Raw genomic sequence first — 18,132 nt, forward strand, 5'->3', positions numbered from 1 at the left:
AATAATTCTGATCGAGTAATTTTTGTAAGGTTTATTTGGACAAATGGACATCAATTTAGTTTCATAATTACTATTATATTGTATGGATTAGTAGCAATATAACTTAAAATGTAAGTATATACGAATTTAAAATAGTATCTTATTTCTAAGGATATTTTTAGAAATTGAATTATTTATTATTGCTTTTAAATTATAATATTTTAAAAGATAATATACACCAAAAAACGACAACATTTTTTTTACATTGAGAGAGCGAATTAGATATAATATGCATGTAAAAGCTACATGACAACACTACAACCTCAAATAAATTTTCATAAAATCGTCTCATCAACTGGAACGAGTGTGAATATTTCCCGAATAAATTGAATATTATTGATAAGGTTAAATTCCTCAAGGTTACTTTATAACTAATGATTTTGGTGAAGCACCAAAGCACCGTGCGAATTAACCGATAATCTGTGTAAAGTTAGAAAGGAAGATTCGAAAAAAGAATTTATTCATTTAACGCGTAACAAGTTGCAATAAATAGTGGTTTGTCGCTGTATTTAAATGATTTATAATAATCTATTATAAATAAGGTAACCCTAACAAGTGGTCGTGAATACCGCAGAGGATCATAGCGGTACTGGATTACACAGATTGCGTTATTAGCAATTATAGTGATAGATATTTTTTTAAATGCAGATGTATACTTTCTTTAAGAAAAAATACAATCGTTTGAAACGAAATAATGCTGAAAGACTTTTCTTTTTCACTATTATAATTGAAATTATTACGACATATTGTTGAGTTAAGCATTCTAAATTTAAGTGATAACTTACACAGTTGTCTATTACATTTAAAACACAATACCACAAAACACAGGCATTACACTTTAAGTATTGTTTTATATGCTTTAGAGTTAATAAGAATTACTCATTTAAATTGTGTACATAGAGTTTTAGTATGAATAATAGTCATTATATGTGTGGTTCATCTGTGGTAATAGTAGTCCTATAAAAAGACTGGGAATTACTTGGAGTGAACAATTGTTAGTAATAATAAATAATATTAGTATTTATTAAACGCAATATTATTTACATAGGTCATGAAACGTTTTTTAGTAATAAAATTCAAAGTTCTATTGATTTTTTACTTTATATCTCATAATAACTGCTCGTAGATAAGTACCTACACTTAATAAAAAAACAAAAATAACTGTTACAATCGGATTAGCAGCCGGCTGAAAACTAATTAGTAGTAATCCTAGTTTCACGAAAAAAGTGTTAATAATAATTAGTTTCTTATGAAAAGATACGCATTTAATTGTAACTATTTAATAATCTAAGAGCACGATTACCAACACTTAAGGTGTTCCTCTAGATACAATTTATAATAAATATGGTTTTACTCTTGTCGGTAATTGAAAAATGCTCCACATTTTTCGAGAAAACTCAGGAGCTCATCTTCATGGCGGACGCATCCAAACGTTTTAACCAGAGTCAAAAAGTCCTGGGATTGTCCTCCAGGTTATGCCAATACCACAAACCAACCAAGAACCCGCAACAGAGCACAGCTTACAACGTCATAGTTGTTTATTTTTCTGTCGAGGCTAAAAACAAGGGATGTACCATCTACGAACGGTACAATAGTCTTATTTGTAAATAAGACTTGCGACATCTTTGAGGCCTAACTATTGAACCAACTTTAATGAAATTTGCTATGAAGCAATCTTGAAACTTTAAGGAATGATATAGGCTTTATTATGCTTAGCATCGGACAACCAGCCTCTAGCACTAGAGCAAAACCGGCGTCAACTAACACCCTATATATATATATATAGGGTTATATATATAATTACTTTTTGTACAATAAATTACAATAATATTTATACAGTTTCAATTTTATCCGATACACATTAAATCTGTGTTAAATCTCCGAAGATTTGAGAAATTTTATTTGGCTACATCCTTACATCTTTCCCTGCCAACCAGGCGCCATTAGCGGTCGGGTTGCAACTCGCATTTTAAGCTGAACATCACATATATACATACTACTTTATGGGATTTAGAAATATAAAGGATCCATATTGTTGTACATCAAGTTTTGATCGTTTTGTTAATTACGAAACATCGCACAAGCGTTATCAGACTTGTGAGGTATGAACAAACTTTTTTATTTATAGAAGAGGAGATGGAGAAAATGATAAACTTTTATACGGAAGCATATACAAAAATATGTCACAAAAGCTGAAGCTTTTTTTTTATGGCATGGCGGCCTAGCATATGGGCCACCTGATGGTAAGTGGCCACCACCGCCCATAGACAAAGGCGCTGTAAGAAATATTAACCATTCCTTACATCACCTATGCGCCACCAACCTGATTACACTGACTGCTGTGATTAATCAATAAATCTTAAATTCGCAAAACAACTTAAATTCAAACGCGCACGTACGCGCGTCGCGGGTACAGCTAGTATTATATAAATTCAATTTTATTTGATTGATATACCTAACATTGTATTTCATATGTTGGAAAAGAATAACTGCTGAGTTTCTTATGAATTCTTCTCGGTTCATCTATATTCCGAACCTAGCTTTACATTTAATACAATTTTGTAGAATGACGATTCAAAGATGTGTGTAAAAGCCTACTCAAATAATGTATATTTTGAAGAGGAAACCAGTCTTTATATCGTTAATGCACTGAATACCATATAACCCAAGTAATGTAATCTTTACTTAGAACTATTGTTAAGAAATTATAAAACTTGCGAATTTTATTCAATTAGTATACTCACACACTCTCTATTGAAATTACCTTTTCTAAGTAAAAACCACCTTGAGGCTGTACATCTCGGTGAGCTTTACAATGAGGTACGCTACCCTGTTCGACACACTGGAGATTTCCACAACGTTGTCAGCTAGGGACTTATTAACCAGAAACCCAACGCCTCCTTGGGATTGTTGGTCTCCCTCTCGGAAGTACATTAGGTGGCCCGATTCGAGGGTTACGGTGTCCTCTCCCTCTCTACGGACTTCACATAACCCTAATATGTGCCACCTAATTCTCCCAAGTTCCACCTCGAGTTGCGCTAGATGCGAGTCAAGCCGTAGCGTGCGTCCGTTGTACGTCGCCAGGGTCAGTCGGTTGTGGTGGCCTCCCGTAGCCCGGTGATTCTTAGCACCCCCCGTCCCGCCGTTACCACCGTCGCCACCATGACGAGGAATAGCGGGACCGCCGGGAACTGGGGGCCGTGGCTTACCTGTTTTCACCATTTGGAGGTATTGCCCATAATCGCCACGCTGGGCAGGCGGGTTGGCGATCGCAGAACGCAACTTCTCGCACCGGTGACGCTGCTGCCCGTTACCGGCTTGTGGTATTTAGCTACGCCTATTTTTTGATGGTTATACCGCCATCAGTCGGTCGCCAGAGCCTCGTTTGCTGATCGGCAGGATGCACCACGGGCAGGTGAGGTTGGCTTGGAGCGCTAAGGTGTAGTTTGCGCCCCATTACATCCCCACAAAATTACATTAAATAAATTTAAATAAAATAAGATTCAACTAAATTACTGAAAATTAACATGGGTATTTAGTTGATAAATATTAAGATTTTTATTGGCGTAGATATTAATTGCTTTTTTTTTAAATAGCTTAGGATTCAAAGTTTTTCTACTCTACCTTAGAGTTTAATATCCACTAGATAGAACTAAAATAATGTGTATAATAATTAATAATATTATTAATAATTTGTTCGATTAATAATTGAACTGAATTTGTGAACAAACAAAACATTTGAATGATGAATTTGTGAACAAACAAAACATTTGAATGATTATTATATAAAACGAATTTAGAATAAAATTGTTTATGCCGCTTGAAGTTTGTTTTTTGTTTTTATTTACAAGGATGACATGTACGAATATTATAATTAAGATTAGAACTAATAGCTTTCAAGTAAGTATTGTTATTTAACTGAAGTGTTTGTTTGTATATTTGGTCTCAACATCTACCAGTGATCGAGATTTTCCAGTATTTTTCTTTAATAATCAGGCTATTTAATATAATTCCCCGCTACTACGCTTAGTACGACCCGGCTTAAACGAAATGTATATTTCTTTAAAGCATATTTTTTCCCATATTCATATTTTTATATTGTGCGTATGTCTAAATTGCGTGAGTGAAAATATATAAAAAAATATTATTGGAGTTATCTATACCGATTAATGAGGTACACACATGTTGAATAATACGTTACTGATAGTGATTTAAATATAAAATAAAGTAATTAATAATTGAATATAGTTTATATTATTGGTGAAATTATTTACTTGTTAACTGAAATTAAGAACTTAATTTCAGTTGCGAATTATTGTCATTAAAATATATTTGGGTTTAAAAAAATGCCTTTACTCTATTAAAATTATTTATTTGAAATTGTTTGAATAACAATAATGAGAATTTATTGATTAGATGTTTTGTTCGAGTGCTTTAGATATATGTAGAATTTATAATATATGTAGAATTATGTCATGACGGTAAATATTGTTAATATGTATAAAACATAACTCTATGTAAAACGAGTGCTCCAAAACTGCTTACAACGAATATATGTAAATAGGAATATATTTTTAAATATATACAATGTTTATTCTAACCAAATATATTGTAATCACTAATGACTAATTAAGGATAATAAAAAATAATTTATTAAGCGGTTACTTAATCGCTTGAAACTTAAAGTATTTTAAAATTTAGAACCTAAAAATCAAATGGATTATTATGATATAAAATTGGTTTTAAAATGTTATATTTTTAAATTATTTTTAATTATTATTAGGTTACCTATATTATAAATAAAACTGTGATTTATATCAATGACAATATCACGCCGTAAGCTTTAAAATTTTTAATTTCTTATATATTTTTCTCGCGAATCAATTTTGATGATCTTTTTTATAGATAGTTCTTAACTTAAAGAAATGAGACCTTCCGTACCACCAAGGTAGAAAACTGTTTAGATTTTCACTTGTCATTTTTACTTAGTTATATATTTTTTTTTAAATCGGTCTACTCAATTGGCGATAGTGTATAATACGTATTATATACGTATTCGAAATTTTTGCAGCGTGTACATTAATAATTACAAGAAAACAAAAGAGCGCAAAACCATACATCTATACGTACATAAATGCATGTAATTTCGCATAAACTGCTGAGCATATAATATAAGATCTGAATTGTACCGGGACAATTTGTATGTTGGTCAAACTAAGCGTGTCACCATAACGCAGAAGTTAACAATTTATTCAAAACCAGATAATATTGAATTAAGCTTCATGATCCTGACAGTCGAAGGAAAAAACAGAAACATAACATTTTAATAGCGCCAATTAATTTGTCGTCAACTTGGTATATAAAAAACTTAAAGACGCTCGAACAATACTCTTGCGGTTCGGTTGTGTAAGTGTATTCATTGCTTTATATAAGAAATAAAAATATCTTTATTTGTCAGTAATAGGGTAGACAAAGAAAACTCGTACAGTGGACGTCGGTGGGTGCCCGGAGCTCGTAGTAACCTCGTGACCACGACAGGTGCAATTCTTTCCAAACGTCAAGCAAAATAATAAAAAATAAGGTAGGTTCGCGGCTACAACCCTATAAAGTCATTTTTCATATTTAACTCTATTATTCATTTTCAACGTATTTTTGATTTCGACGATTTTCTTTTAAAAAAAAACTTAAGATAATGTATCGATTAATTAAACATACGATACGATAGTGTATGGAAATTGATAATAAAGATAATTATTTCTAGCCCAACATTGTAAAAATGGGGACAGTATAATAAAAAAAGTTAAACTTTTTATAAGATCTTTAGATATAGCAATCATGCTATTCTAATTGTTGCGTCCGGTACCTGTAATAAAAGTGCCTTATTCATCCCGGTAGTGCGAAACGATACGTCTTTTTGTTAATACGTCAAAGGTGCTGTCACTTTTATTAGTGTTCATTATTGACGTATTAACAAATTGTTAATTACTACATACACTACCGGGAAATTTCTTTCGATTTTGATTTGCATTCGCTTTCGAAGCTTTACTTTAATTTTCCGAGCGCCCCATTCTAGCATAATAGAACATGTCAATATAAAACTTTTGCTGCTTCAATTTTGAACGTATTTGCTACTAACTACTAACCGGTCAGTCTTGGTAACTTCAATAAGTCAGACACCAGTCCTGAATTACTCATAAATAAAGTAAAAAAAATGATCACTGTGCGGTCAATGTTTTAATTAATTGTGTAATTTGAAGGTTTCCGTATTTGCTTTTTTTTTTGACATTTGACATAAGTAATTTTACATTCGTTTCTTAATTATACTTTCTTTATACTGCGAAATTTTTATTTGGGGTTTTTTTTAACAGACCTGGACATTTCTTCTCTGAAAAATATTATGTACTTAATTAAAAATAGCTTAGTGTAGATAGGGCTGAATGTTGAGATATTGAAATATAACGTGTTTAAGTTCGTATTTTGGGCTATAAGTTCTACAACAATTTCCGTGTAAGGAAAATATATTAAATATTTTCTATGAATAAAAAACAAATTATTTGAAATCCGAAAAATTATAATTTATCCGAAAATTTCGTTTCAATTCTTATTTTAAACTTTCATTTTATTTATATTTATTTTCGTTTCATCGATCAATTAATTCAATTGCGGAAGGGTCGCCATGTCTTGTATCGTAACATATTATGACTTGGCATTTTCTTCCACTACATTCAGATTCAAAAGATTTATATGCGGTAGTGTTTCCTAGTAACTTCGTTACGAAACAGACCAACGACTTTATCTAGGGTCTTGGAGCCTCTGCATAACTTATTTATAGGATTTTCATGAGATCTCTACAGGATTTGGAGAAATCCTAGTCTGTTATACTTATCTATTTTTTATTTGGACGATCAATTGAATTGATAACTTTTATGTAAGTACTTAGTTTATTTTCTTTTCCTGAACGAAGTGTAACGTGAGCAGTAGTCATCACCATCAAAGAGAGTTGAGGGTCTTTAACAAAATTGACTTGTCTCAGATATATCTGTCCAAAAAAATGAGTAGAAGAATAAACGCATTATTTGGCGTAGTAAGAAGTATTCCTTAAATAGGTACTAAAAAGGTCGGCCAACTAGCGATTGCAAAAAGGTGGTACAAATGTTGTCGAATGGTTCATTGAGGCTTAGAAAAACGTAAGGCTGTCAGTAATTTCTCATTATAAGTATATTTAGTTGTGTGTACTTTTATTGAAATTCATAAAAAATACTCGGTGCGTCTTTGTATTCTTTATCCTGATAATTCATTAGGCTTTTGAAGTCTTAAGCATATATATCTCATCGGGTATAACCTTAGTCACAGAGGAATTAAAGATATAATTAATTTTTGGCTTCGGATTCGCAGTACTCCATTTTAAATAAAATAATAATTAATCTAAATTCTGTAACTAAAGTTTAAGATCAAAAGGTAAATTGACAATCATTCATTTACTACATACCAATGCTGGAAAATTTTTTGAAACTTCAAAATAAAGGTGCTATACTAAGTACACGCCAGTTACTTAAAGTTGTAAGTTGTAACTTTCTTTGTAAAATTAGTGTTTACAAAGTAACAAATAAATTGTATCTATGCCGAAACAAAATAAAACTACTGATTTAATCAATAGTGAAATAAACGGCACGTTATATGGGTTGACGAGTTATCACTTCGTTAGTGTACTTGCGAAGTAAAAAAGCAAGTGCGGCCGAGATGGCGACCCGAGCGGCAAGCGGTCACACGACGCGATGCTACTTCTCTATCAGCGCCCTCCTCCGTCCCTCCGCGCCGCCCGCGGCCAGCGCGGCGCCCGCGAACGGAATTCGCACGGCCGCCGCCGCCTCGTGCCTCACGACGCCGTCACTCAGTGTACTACCGACCGCTCGTGCCCGAGGACGAATCGTCGTTTCTCGTAAGCGGCATTTATTACGCAGTTGCGAGATTTGCCGACCGCGTGGGCATTTGCAAGGTACCCTTGCCGTTGGACGCGCTCGTTTTTCGGATGATACCAAAGTGCAATACCCAGTGATAACTGTCATTAATACGAAAAAAGTTTCCTACGACTGCCAGAGACTTGTTAAAAACAGACATTAAACTTTGCAGTCTTTGTTTTTTTTTCTTAGTGTTAGTGATAATCACGGACAACTATAATTTTAAGCTATCTTACAAGGTTAACGCTTCTAGTCCGTCAGAGATGAATTGGAAAATCGGCGCGTAGTCGCTCACGTGGTGCACGCCCCGCCCCCACCTCGCTCCGCGCTTATATTTAGCGAAAATCGCCTCTAGGGAGCGGCCCGACGGCAGATACGTAAACGCTCATCTCTGTTTATGCACGACGCCACATGTTATCGGCTTCGTGTAACAGGGCGATAAGGAGTTAGATAACCTTTGCGGATCGCGGACTGAGTCTGACTGATCACGTTCTGGAAATATAAATAATTCAGTTTAAAAAATAAACTTCTGTTGTGATGGTAAAAACCAAAGTAGATTCGCGCCATTGAGCGTTGCGTACGACACACCCACCAAAAAATTCCACGGCCTATCAACATTACGCATCAAAATGTCTTTACAAAGAGGAAGTAGTTATCATAGTCCATGGTCTTCGCAGACAGGGCTCTCAGAACTTGATGGAACTATGGTAGAATTGGACCCCGTAGGAGAATTAGCAGAAGTTGGCTTTGAACCACAAACGCGCGCTCGTTCCAACACGTGGCCACTGCCCAGGCCAGAAAACTATATTGAACCTGAAGATTCTGGCTCCAAAAAGAATTCCAATCAGAATTTAAGTGGTAAATGTGTAACACTATTAAATTGAAATTACTAACAAAATAATTATATAATTACTATAGATAAACAAAAAATATTGTTGTTGTATTGTGTCATTTTTACTCAAACAATTTAGTACAAAACAAACATACAAGCCAAAGACTATAAATAGATCGTGTACCAATATTAGATTTGTTTTCATAATTGTACCAGCTTCCATCTGAGCTGTCGCGGATTTTAGTTCGAATTCGAAATAATCTTCCACATTAAGGACAAATATGCTGATTTTTTCCTGTCATGAGATTAATAAACAAAATGTTATTAACCTTATTACTATACCTATAGCGATAAAGTATGAAATCCGGTGCGAGTAGTGTAGAAACAAATGATAAATAATTAGGTACCGAGGTGTCAAAACTAAAAAAAAGTCTTCCATAAGCAGGGACAGGGAACATTTTTAAGTTCTTCGGAGTTCTTCTATTTAAAATATATTTTGTAAAATACTTGAATAGTCACTTATTCTCTTAACAGTCCGTTTTGTTATCTTATTCTGAAATTGGAAAAAAACTTTATTTTGACAAACTTTATTTATTTATGGTACAAATTAATTTGACACGGATTATAAATATCTACTAACGATAGTGCTAAATATAGCCAATATTATATTGTTTATTAGTTAAGCATTCTCATTTAATACAAACATCAATTTCATGTGATTTAATAGCATTAAGATAAATATACTAATCCCTAATTTACTAAGTTACCATATAAGACCGCTAAGTGGTTTTCATTAGTTTATCGTCTAAGTATTACGTAGCTATCAGATATTCTACTGTCAGTAGCCTTTCTGACGAGGCGTGTTCCACGATCATTCATTCGAGTAATACCTAACCTGACGTATATGATATATGTAGTATGAACCATTGTTTAGGAGGAGGAATGTAACCACTGAGTTGAACCCATATGGTGGCTGATGTATTAGTATGCTTTTCTAATTAGTTATATATAAACAAAATAAACTAAGCTGAAGTAGACAGACACTTTTCTGTTGCAATAAAAATACATACTAAATATGTTATTTAATTAGTACGTATTTTAGTAATCATTAATTATGAAACTTCAAAAAATATAAAATCTACAATTTCCTTTTTTAGCAATATTTACTATTTTTTTAAATGTATTCTACCTTTAATTAGTTTAAAAAAATATTCAAATAATAATTAACAGAAGCAGGTAAAATACCTCTTTAGTAGTCTGAATGTAAAATTAAAGATTTTTATAATAAATAATATTATGGTTACTTATCACAAATTAAGATTTCGTTAAATTTACAATAATATTGCCAATATATATATATACACAATTATATGTATGCATTCATAAATCACATACGTAACGGTAGGTAATAAAACAGAAAGAAATGTACACAATATTTTAATATGCACACTTTTTACTATAAGTACATCTTATTAGTCAATAATTTTATTTATAAATGTACTTATTTAATTAACGACTATACTTGAAATGGTATCCTCTGGATATATATATATATCCGGAATTGTTTGAATTTTGAATTTATTTTTCTATTTTAAATTGAGAAAGCCCAATAAAAATATCTAGACAGAAAATGAGGAAGATTTTTTCGACTATCTGGCAATACTGAGCAGTAATAATAAAAACTGGTCATGTGTGAGTGTTGTTCTCGCTATATATCTCTAGTCGATAACACCAAAGTTTGTGGTAATCCTCAGTAAGCGAGGTCGACTCCTACTTGGTCAGTTTTATTTTTTATTTTCAAGCAGGGCTCCATATTTATGTGTGCCCCAGAGCATCGGAATGAGCTAATACGGATCTGAATTAAGAGCTGATTATTCGATATAAAACTGGCTATCCATTTGTAAAGCTGTGTCCCTAAAACATTTTGAAATGTAATCAAATTATATTATATTATTTAAATATGACCATTAAATCAGTATGTCTTCTTACAGGTGCTCCACCTTTGCCAACTTCTGTTACAACAAAAAAGAACTCTTCGCGGCGTAACGCTTGGGGCAATCTTTCCTACGCTGATCTCATCACACAAGCCATAACCTCCTCTCAGGACAATAGGTTAACGTTGTCTCAAATATATGAGTGGATGGTCCAAAATGTGCCATATTTTAAGGATAAGGGCGACAGTAACTCCTCTGCTGGATGGAAGGTAAGATTATTTCTCTAAGTATTATTTTTAAGATGTACTCGATGAAAGTAAATAACAATAAGTTATATATTTTAAGTTTACACACGCATTTGAACTACGATGAAGTCTTTGTTTTTCCATGAGAACTGGTTAAAATATTTTAAAGGCATTATAATGAATCGCTTGGCTATGGGCCATTGATTCTTTTGGATGCATTACAATATGAAAACACCTTACATAGTAGTGGGACTAAGACTAAGATGACTTAAATGTTTTAAGTAATAAGTATCTACTATGAATAAAATTATTTATACGTTACGATTATTTTATGTAATATTTAGATAAAGCGGGAAAACAAAAACGATCATAAGAAAACATAACAAGAAAACATTTTGCGTATTCAATACAAAATGAAGTTTTAAAATGAAACCAGTTTTCTGTGCGTACGTATAGTTATTCTTGATATTAGCGCCCTGCCCACTCTGCGCCAATAATTAACTAATAAAAGCCCTGGCTTCTTTTCAATAGTTGAACGCTAGCCATCGGTGACTTCCGTGTTCAAGAGTTGCCAACTATTGTAGATTATTTAGAATTTTATTGATTCTAAAATGTACGAGGTTAGCTTCATTAAATATTCTTACTTTTTATGTTTTACTAAAAGTGCTTACGTTTATATTTATGAATACTCTATACATTGAATTATTTAAGAAGTTAAATGTTATAGAATGCAAATAAATGCAACAGCTAATACGTCTCAAATAAGTCAAGTCAAATCTTTATTACCAATTAGCCGAAAATTAAAATTCATTAAATATTTTTTAATTGTAAACAAGAAGACTTTTTTTTGATTATTTTTTTAGTATTTAGTTCTACGAAATTTGGACGAACTGCGCAGTGGCACGCGTTATCTCAATCCGAGCTGCGACATGACCGATATAAATGATAATAAAAACACTATTACACACTCAATCCATGCCATTACTCTTGACGTAATAGCTTCACACGTGTACATTGCTGTTCCGGAATTGACAGTTGTAAAAGTTACACATTGTAGGAAAGCAATGGAATGTGAAACGGACCTAATATACACAGTTATGCTAACAAATTATGTGATCAAATGACGTAGGACATGAAACGCCTTCTCAAGAACAAAATAAAAAAAACGTTCTATTAGGTTTTTATCGTTATTATTCTATATCTGTCTTTCTTTTATGTTACACTTTAAAGTTAATTATGTCTCACAAAAATAATCATCTTTAAGTTGGCGACCTTCGGAAAGATATCCGTGGAATCGATTCATGTTTACGCATACAATATCCATTAAAGTGCCTTGGTTCTGATGTCCGACTCTAACGATTACCTACTATAAAATAACGTTTAAAATTCAACGGCCTCAAATCACGCCATTGTATGCGTAAGTAATTAGCGACATGTAAATATCGTGTGTCACGTTCTGACTTATGTCAATTCTGTATTCGGCGAGAGAGATAGAAGTATGTGTTCTCATAAGGTGAATGAATGATACTCATGAAGACACGTGCTTGCGTATTTTAGTTATCGATCAAAGAAAGAAATTACTTATTCTATTTTTGCGAAATACGTTGAGAGAGATTTTGTTTAAAACAAAACATTTGGAGACTATTCGTCGTCGTAATCATTATAAATTACGTTCGTTCTACGAACGTCATGCTTAACGTGACTTATTTATTTGTATTTAATTTCTTATTCGTAATGAAACGACTGCGTAATGAAACTTTTATTTTGACATATATTATAACAACTAGACTTAACCACACCATTATTAACACTTTAAACAAACAATAAATTAGCAAGTATAATTACTAAGAAACTTTAATAACAACAACAATATATAAACACAAAATATAATAATTATTATAATAATTTAGAGATTCATTTAAGCGAAATAATTATAAGAATTTATTCCCTTCCATTTGATTTCATTTATTTTTTAAATGAACGTTACTTAATTACCATACGCTATTTTCTTGTTAATATATATTAAGGACAAAATCGGTATTCGCAGTTTTGTTATCGCCTCTGATCCCATTGAATAGTAAATGAATGTTACCGTTAAACTGTCCCGTTATACACCTTCGCAAAATCTCATATCCTTATTCTTACGCATTGTTCAGAGTATAAGAATTTTATACGTATATCATCCTTCCGATCTGGACTTAATATTTTTTATCGAACTGGTTACCGAACATGAATAGTTTTTTTAATTATGAAATAACTAACGTATGACTGTTGTAAACTTAAGTATTGATAGGAGTGAAAATAATGAAACGCAAAACTCGCTAATGCTTACTGTTCACAGATATACGTCATATATTAGAAATATAAACTTATAGTGTCAAGTGAACACAGGTTGAATGTCATAACAATTCCATTTATGTTATTTTTGCATACGTTATCGTTGCCTTTAATGCCATATAGTGATATGGCGTTAAACGCAACGATACACATACATAAATATTACTTTATTAGATTATAGATTCGACTAATATTTAATTTTATATATTTTGTAATCAGTGATATTATATTGTGGAACCTCGATTATCCGAACTTTGGGATAAGATCAAACAAAAATAAAAAATATTGTCACATTAACAAGAACATTCCATTAAAATTTAATATACACATTAAAATATAAAACGTTGTTATAAATAAAGTCAAATACTATTTTTATATATTTTTTTTATAAAATCGTCAATTCTCAATTTACGAATGGTTGCAATGCGCTAATGTTCGGATAATTAAGCGTTCGGATAATCGAGGTTCACATATTTCAAATTTTTAGTTATATCTTAATAAATGTATTATACGTCAAATTTATACATCTATGATCTTAATAAGTAATTGAGGTTACATTGATGTACAAGCGCCTTCTATCTGGCTCTGTGGATATTGATAACATTTATGTCATATTTGCACAGTCACATTACTTGTATGATAACAAAATAAATAATATCAAGCGCTCGTTAGTTGCAATGCTGTATAGTTCAATAAGTTACTGTGTTCCTTTGATTACACTGATTTTTTCATTAGGTCATATTCACAAAGTTGGATTATATGGATAATAGGGATACGATTATCGTATATCGTGGTGTAATATGAAAATTATAGTAAAGTCATATATATCATAAAAAATATAGTACGCAGACTGGGTAGTACTAATTGATGTCATATAGATTTATAATTATCAGATGAATATTTATAATATAACTCATTTACAAAATTCTATTGTATACAATAACGAAATAAGAATGAGAAAATATTTATTAAGGACAAGCAAACATTGTCGATATAAAGTTAACATTGTTGGGAGAATCCAGAATAAAAATATAATTAAATAATTAGTTAAATTAAAACCAAAAAAGGAAATCTCTAAATATACACAAAAATAAATGCATTCTTATCTTGTTGAGATGTCTGCAAACGTTATGTGTCAACTTGTAAATGCAAAAAATAATTAAAATAATGAAAATCATACTTAATTAATCAATAAAATAAAATACATGACACAAATGTCCGATGCAATTCGATGTTCGAAGTAATTTTTACTAATTTCTTTTATCCGCTTATCATAAAGGGATACAGTACCTTTATATTGAAGGATACCAGAAAGTAAGATGAAATTGCCTGCGATATTCTATCCTGATAATGGTGTATTGTGATATGTGAGATGACTAAATGATATTGAAAAAACATAATATATACTCTGACCATAACCATCATTCAAAGCTTAAGAAATTATACTAATAGTTATTACTATAGTATGTTAATTTATTAAGGCATAAAATTTCAAGAAATGTTTCTTTGCGTTCTTCTATAAATAATTAAATATTCACAACGTATGATCACCATAACCAACATGTTATCTTGTTACCTAGCCCAGTTGTAGTTTAAAATGCAAGACACGAATATAACACTGAATATTACCTGAGAGGCAGAAAACAAAACGAACGGTGCACTATGTTCATGCATTTAAATCTTTAATATTAAAACAAACTTAAAAAAAGAATATTTTTAACAGTCAATGTTTAATATTTTTTGTTCTAAATTTAAATGTCGTTTTGACAGTTGACAGTTACTACAGTTATCTTGTGGGTATATATGTATTCGCTATTTTATTTTAGAATTGAACTAGCCATTTATTATGTATTTTCAGTAACGACACCTAATTACGACGGCTCCTTCTGCACATATAAAGAATAAGACAATATTGAAAATGTTTTACGGCTTGTAATTTTCAATATAATATGATTATTGTGAACATGAACTTGTTGACAATATTTATAATAAAAGATAAGAGAGACATTGACACATTTTTGCGAAACATTGAGAGTTATCAATTTGATTTATTTTTAATTGATTTTAATAGTAACGTGACAATTGTTATCGTAATGTTGAATATCGAGAATTAATTTTTTTTTCTTCATCTAAGTGTAAAATTATTTCTCTAAGTTTCTCTTGACTTCAAAACGAAGATCTTGTTATAGAAACGGATGCAATAGACGATAAACTTTGTGACTTTACGCTTGTATTTCGACGATTTCATTTCTTATGTTATACTTTATGACATTCTATTTTTCTAACTGTAACTCGTTGACAATATATCGAGGTCATTTACATCTCATCAATGGTGAGGTTACCATGTCTATTACGATATATAGATACATAAAATGTGAAAGATAATAATTTATTAGAAATATAACATAATAAATTATGGCTATTAAACAGTTCCTTGAATCGAAGGACAGCGTATTAATAATTTTAAACTACTAACTGTATCATAATAAATATGTTGTAGTAAATCTTTTTCTTTGACAAGAAGGGTCATTTTTTTTTAATTTATTCATTAGCTTCTAGACTTTTCTACTATTACGATTACGTAAATATATAGCATCCAACCAACCCAACATGGGTTAAGAAATGAACAGTAAAACCAATAATAACCCGTTAATGTCTCCAAAAAAAAGGCCGTCAAATATCTATTGTCCAGATATTGGAAATAACTTATCCCTCTAAGCTGCTTCGGTCCGGCTAGGTGTTTTTTCATAGGTAGATAGAATATCAGTCAACAAACGTAAAGAGCATATGCTGAATTGTAAGAAAAAATATAAGAAAATAAAAGTATTTATATTTGTAAAATACAATTCAATATTAAATTGGCCACGGGGTGATTATTTTGTCACTTAATTATCTTATCTGAATTGGTCCTTGATAACTTAAATTGAACCTTATTACAATAGGCATAACGTATTTACAATATTTGAAATAAGACTCTAGGACTTTATCTTATCGAAGTCTTGGTAGCGGCTGGTGGTACTATGATAGATAGTAAAAACACTCCTCAACTGATTTTTTCTGTATTATCTTGTAATAAAACAGTCATTGCGCGACAGTTACTACGATGTAGTGAAATCTAAAGCAACGGACAGAATTCTCGAGTTCATCGTGCATAATAAATTGATTAGATATAGTAGACGGTATGACCGCCGCGTGGATGGATCACTGGCCTTGGTATCGTTTGTTTAAACGATATCGACCCAATTGACTCCCAGGCTTCGGAAAGTTTTAGCTATTTTGGCATTTGTATTGCAAATAGTATAAATAAAGTCAAGAGTGCCTATATGAAATCTTAATGGGGAATGGACATAAACCAATAATAATTAAAGAATATTTCGATAGCAAGGTTATGAAATAAATCTCTCTGTATTATTGGTAGAAGTAATATTTAAATTTTTGGTACGTTATTTTTTTTTATTTTTTTTTCTTAACAAAATATTTAAACGAGAGTTGTCTATATGCACAGTTTAAATGCTGCATGTTCATGCCCATTAAGTCTGCCTCTGTTCTACACAGATACAAATAAATATATATATATATATATATTTCCTTACCAAATAAGGCTATCTATGTTGAACGTTATATTGCTTCAATTAACTTAAAAAATATATCGAATCTAATTACTTTTTAAGAATTATTATCATCATTATATAATGTTCTTCCTATATTTCAAAGGGGACTTTTGAAATGTTGGAAACAGTAAGAAAAACGATTACATAGATTTGGCTGATCACCTGCACGATGTCAATTCCTTAATTGGAAATTGGAAATTATTTAGCTGGTGGTTTGGTTTGGTTTGCAACCGTACCAGATGTTAAAGCGCTAGAAGTACGAATAAGGATGGATCATAACACAAAAAATCTCCCTAACCGGCTCTCAGGATACTATTTTATTCTGCCTAAAACCAAACAACATTGTTTTGTAAGATAAATATTTCTTAAAATATCACAGATCATACAAAAACTAGTTTAACGTTTCTTTGAATACAAAGTAAAACTAGAAGAATACTTGTTGCATAAAGAATGCCTGCGCATAGTTATGCCACACAGGGTCCGACAGATGTTTTGTAAATTGCATCTTAATTACAATAATTGATACTGAAAAAGTTGAAATAGTTTTGTAAATAGTTCAAGGTTTGTCTTTAAAAAGTTTCGTATCTATTTAAGTAAAAATAGAACTGTATTAAAAAACGAGCCTCAGTTGTGTGTGGAGTTCATTAATTTTCTTTGTAAAACTAGGAATTAAGTTAGGTTTTTAAATGTGAAGTTACAAATAGCATGCAGTTACAAATGCTAGTAAAAATGATTACTATGACGAAAGTAGTTTTTGTAAATGTGGTTTTATATTACGTACAAATATATTTAATACAAATTTACATTTGCATGGGTTTTTTGAATTACATAATATAGATGGGTATAATACATAACAAACAACAATAATAATAAGAAGTAATCGTTATCAATTCGTATTGACGCATAGTATGAAACATAAAATTTAACAAAAACGTTTTGAGGTTTTTACCGCATTCGCTTACATTTACGTATTTATTCAATAGTATCTATTATATTATATAATTAACTTTTAATGTAAGCGGAAACTACTTAAATTATTCGTACTTTGGATATTATTCAACTGGTGGCACGGGCTGAGGCAGACCTTGTTAGGATAGGATAACTGGTTCTGTGCGAGTTTTTTTTTTACCAATCTAATCTTAATAAATAATGATAAATCAAAACAGTCATTTTAAA

At 31.2% G+C, this 18,132-nt stretch overlaps 1 protein-coding gene across 2 annotated transcripts in view; it reads left to right on the top strand.

Annotated features, from left to right (window-relative positions):
- The first annotated feature begins 7,916 nt into the window (after nucleotides 1–7,916).
- Nucleotides 7,917–18,132, top strand: part of LOC125065474 (forkhead box protein O) — a 67,683-nt gene continuing 57,467 nt past the window's right edge. For both annotated transcript variants that reach the window (XM_047673067.1, XM_047673068.1), the window contains exons 1-2: nucleotides 7,917–8,855; nucleotides 10,821–11,032. In XM_047673067.1, the coding sequence (XP_047529023.1) occupies nucleotides 8,627–8,855; nucleotides 10,821–11,032 (441 nt within the window). In that variant the 5' untranslated portion in view covers nucleotides 7,917–8,626. The remainder of the gene's footprint in view (nucleotides 8,856–10,820; nucleotides 11,033–18,132) is intronic.

Source organism: Vanessa atalanta, chromosome 7 (genome assembly GCF_905147765.1).
Source record: "Vanessa atalanta chromosome 7, ilVanAtal1.2, whole genome shotgun sequence".
NCBI classification, from domain to species: Eukaryota; Metazoa; Arthropoda; class Insecta; order Lepidoptera; family Nymphalidae; genus Vanessa; species Vanessa atalanta.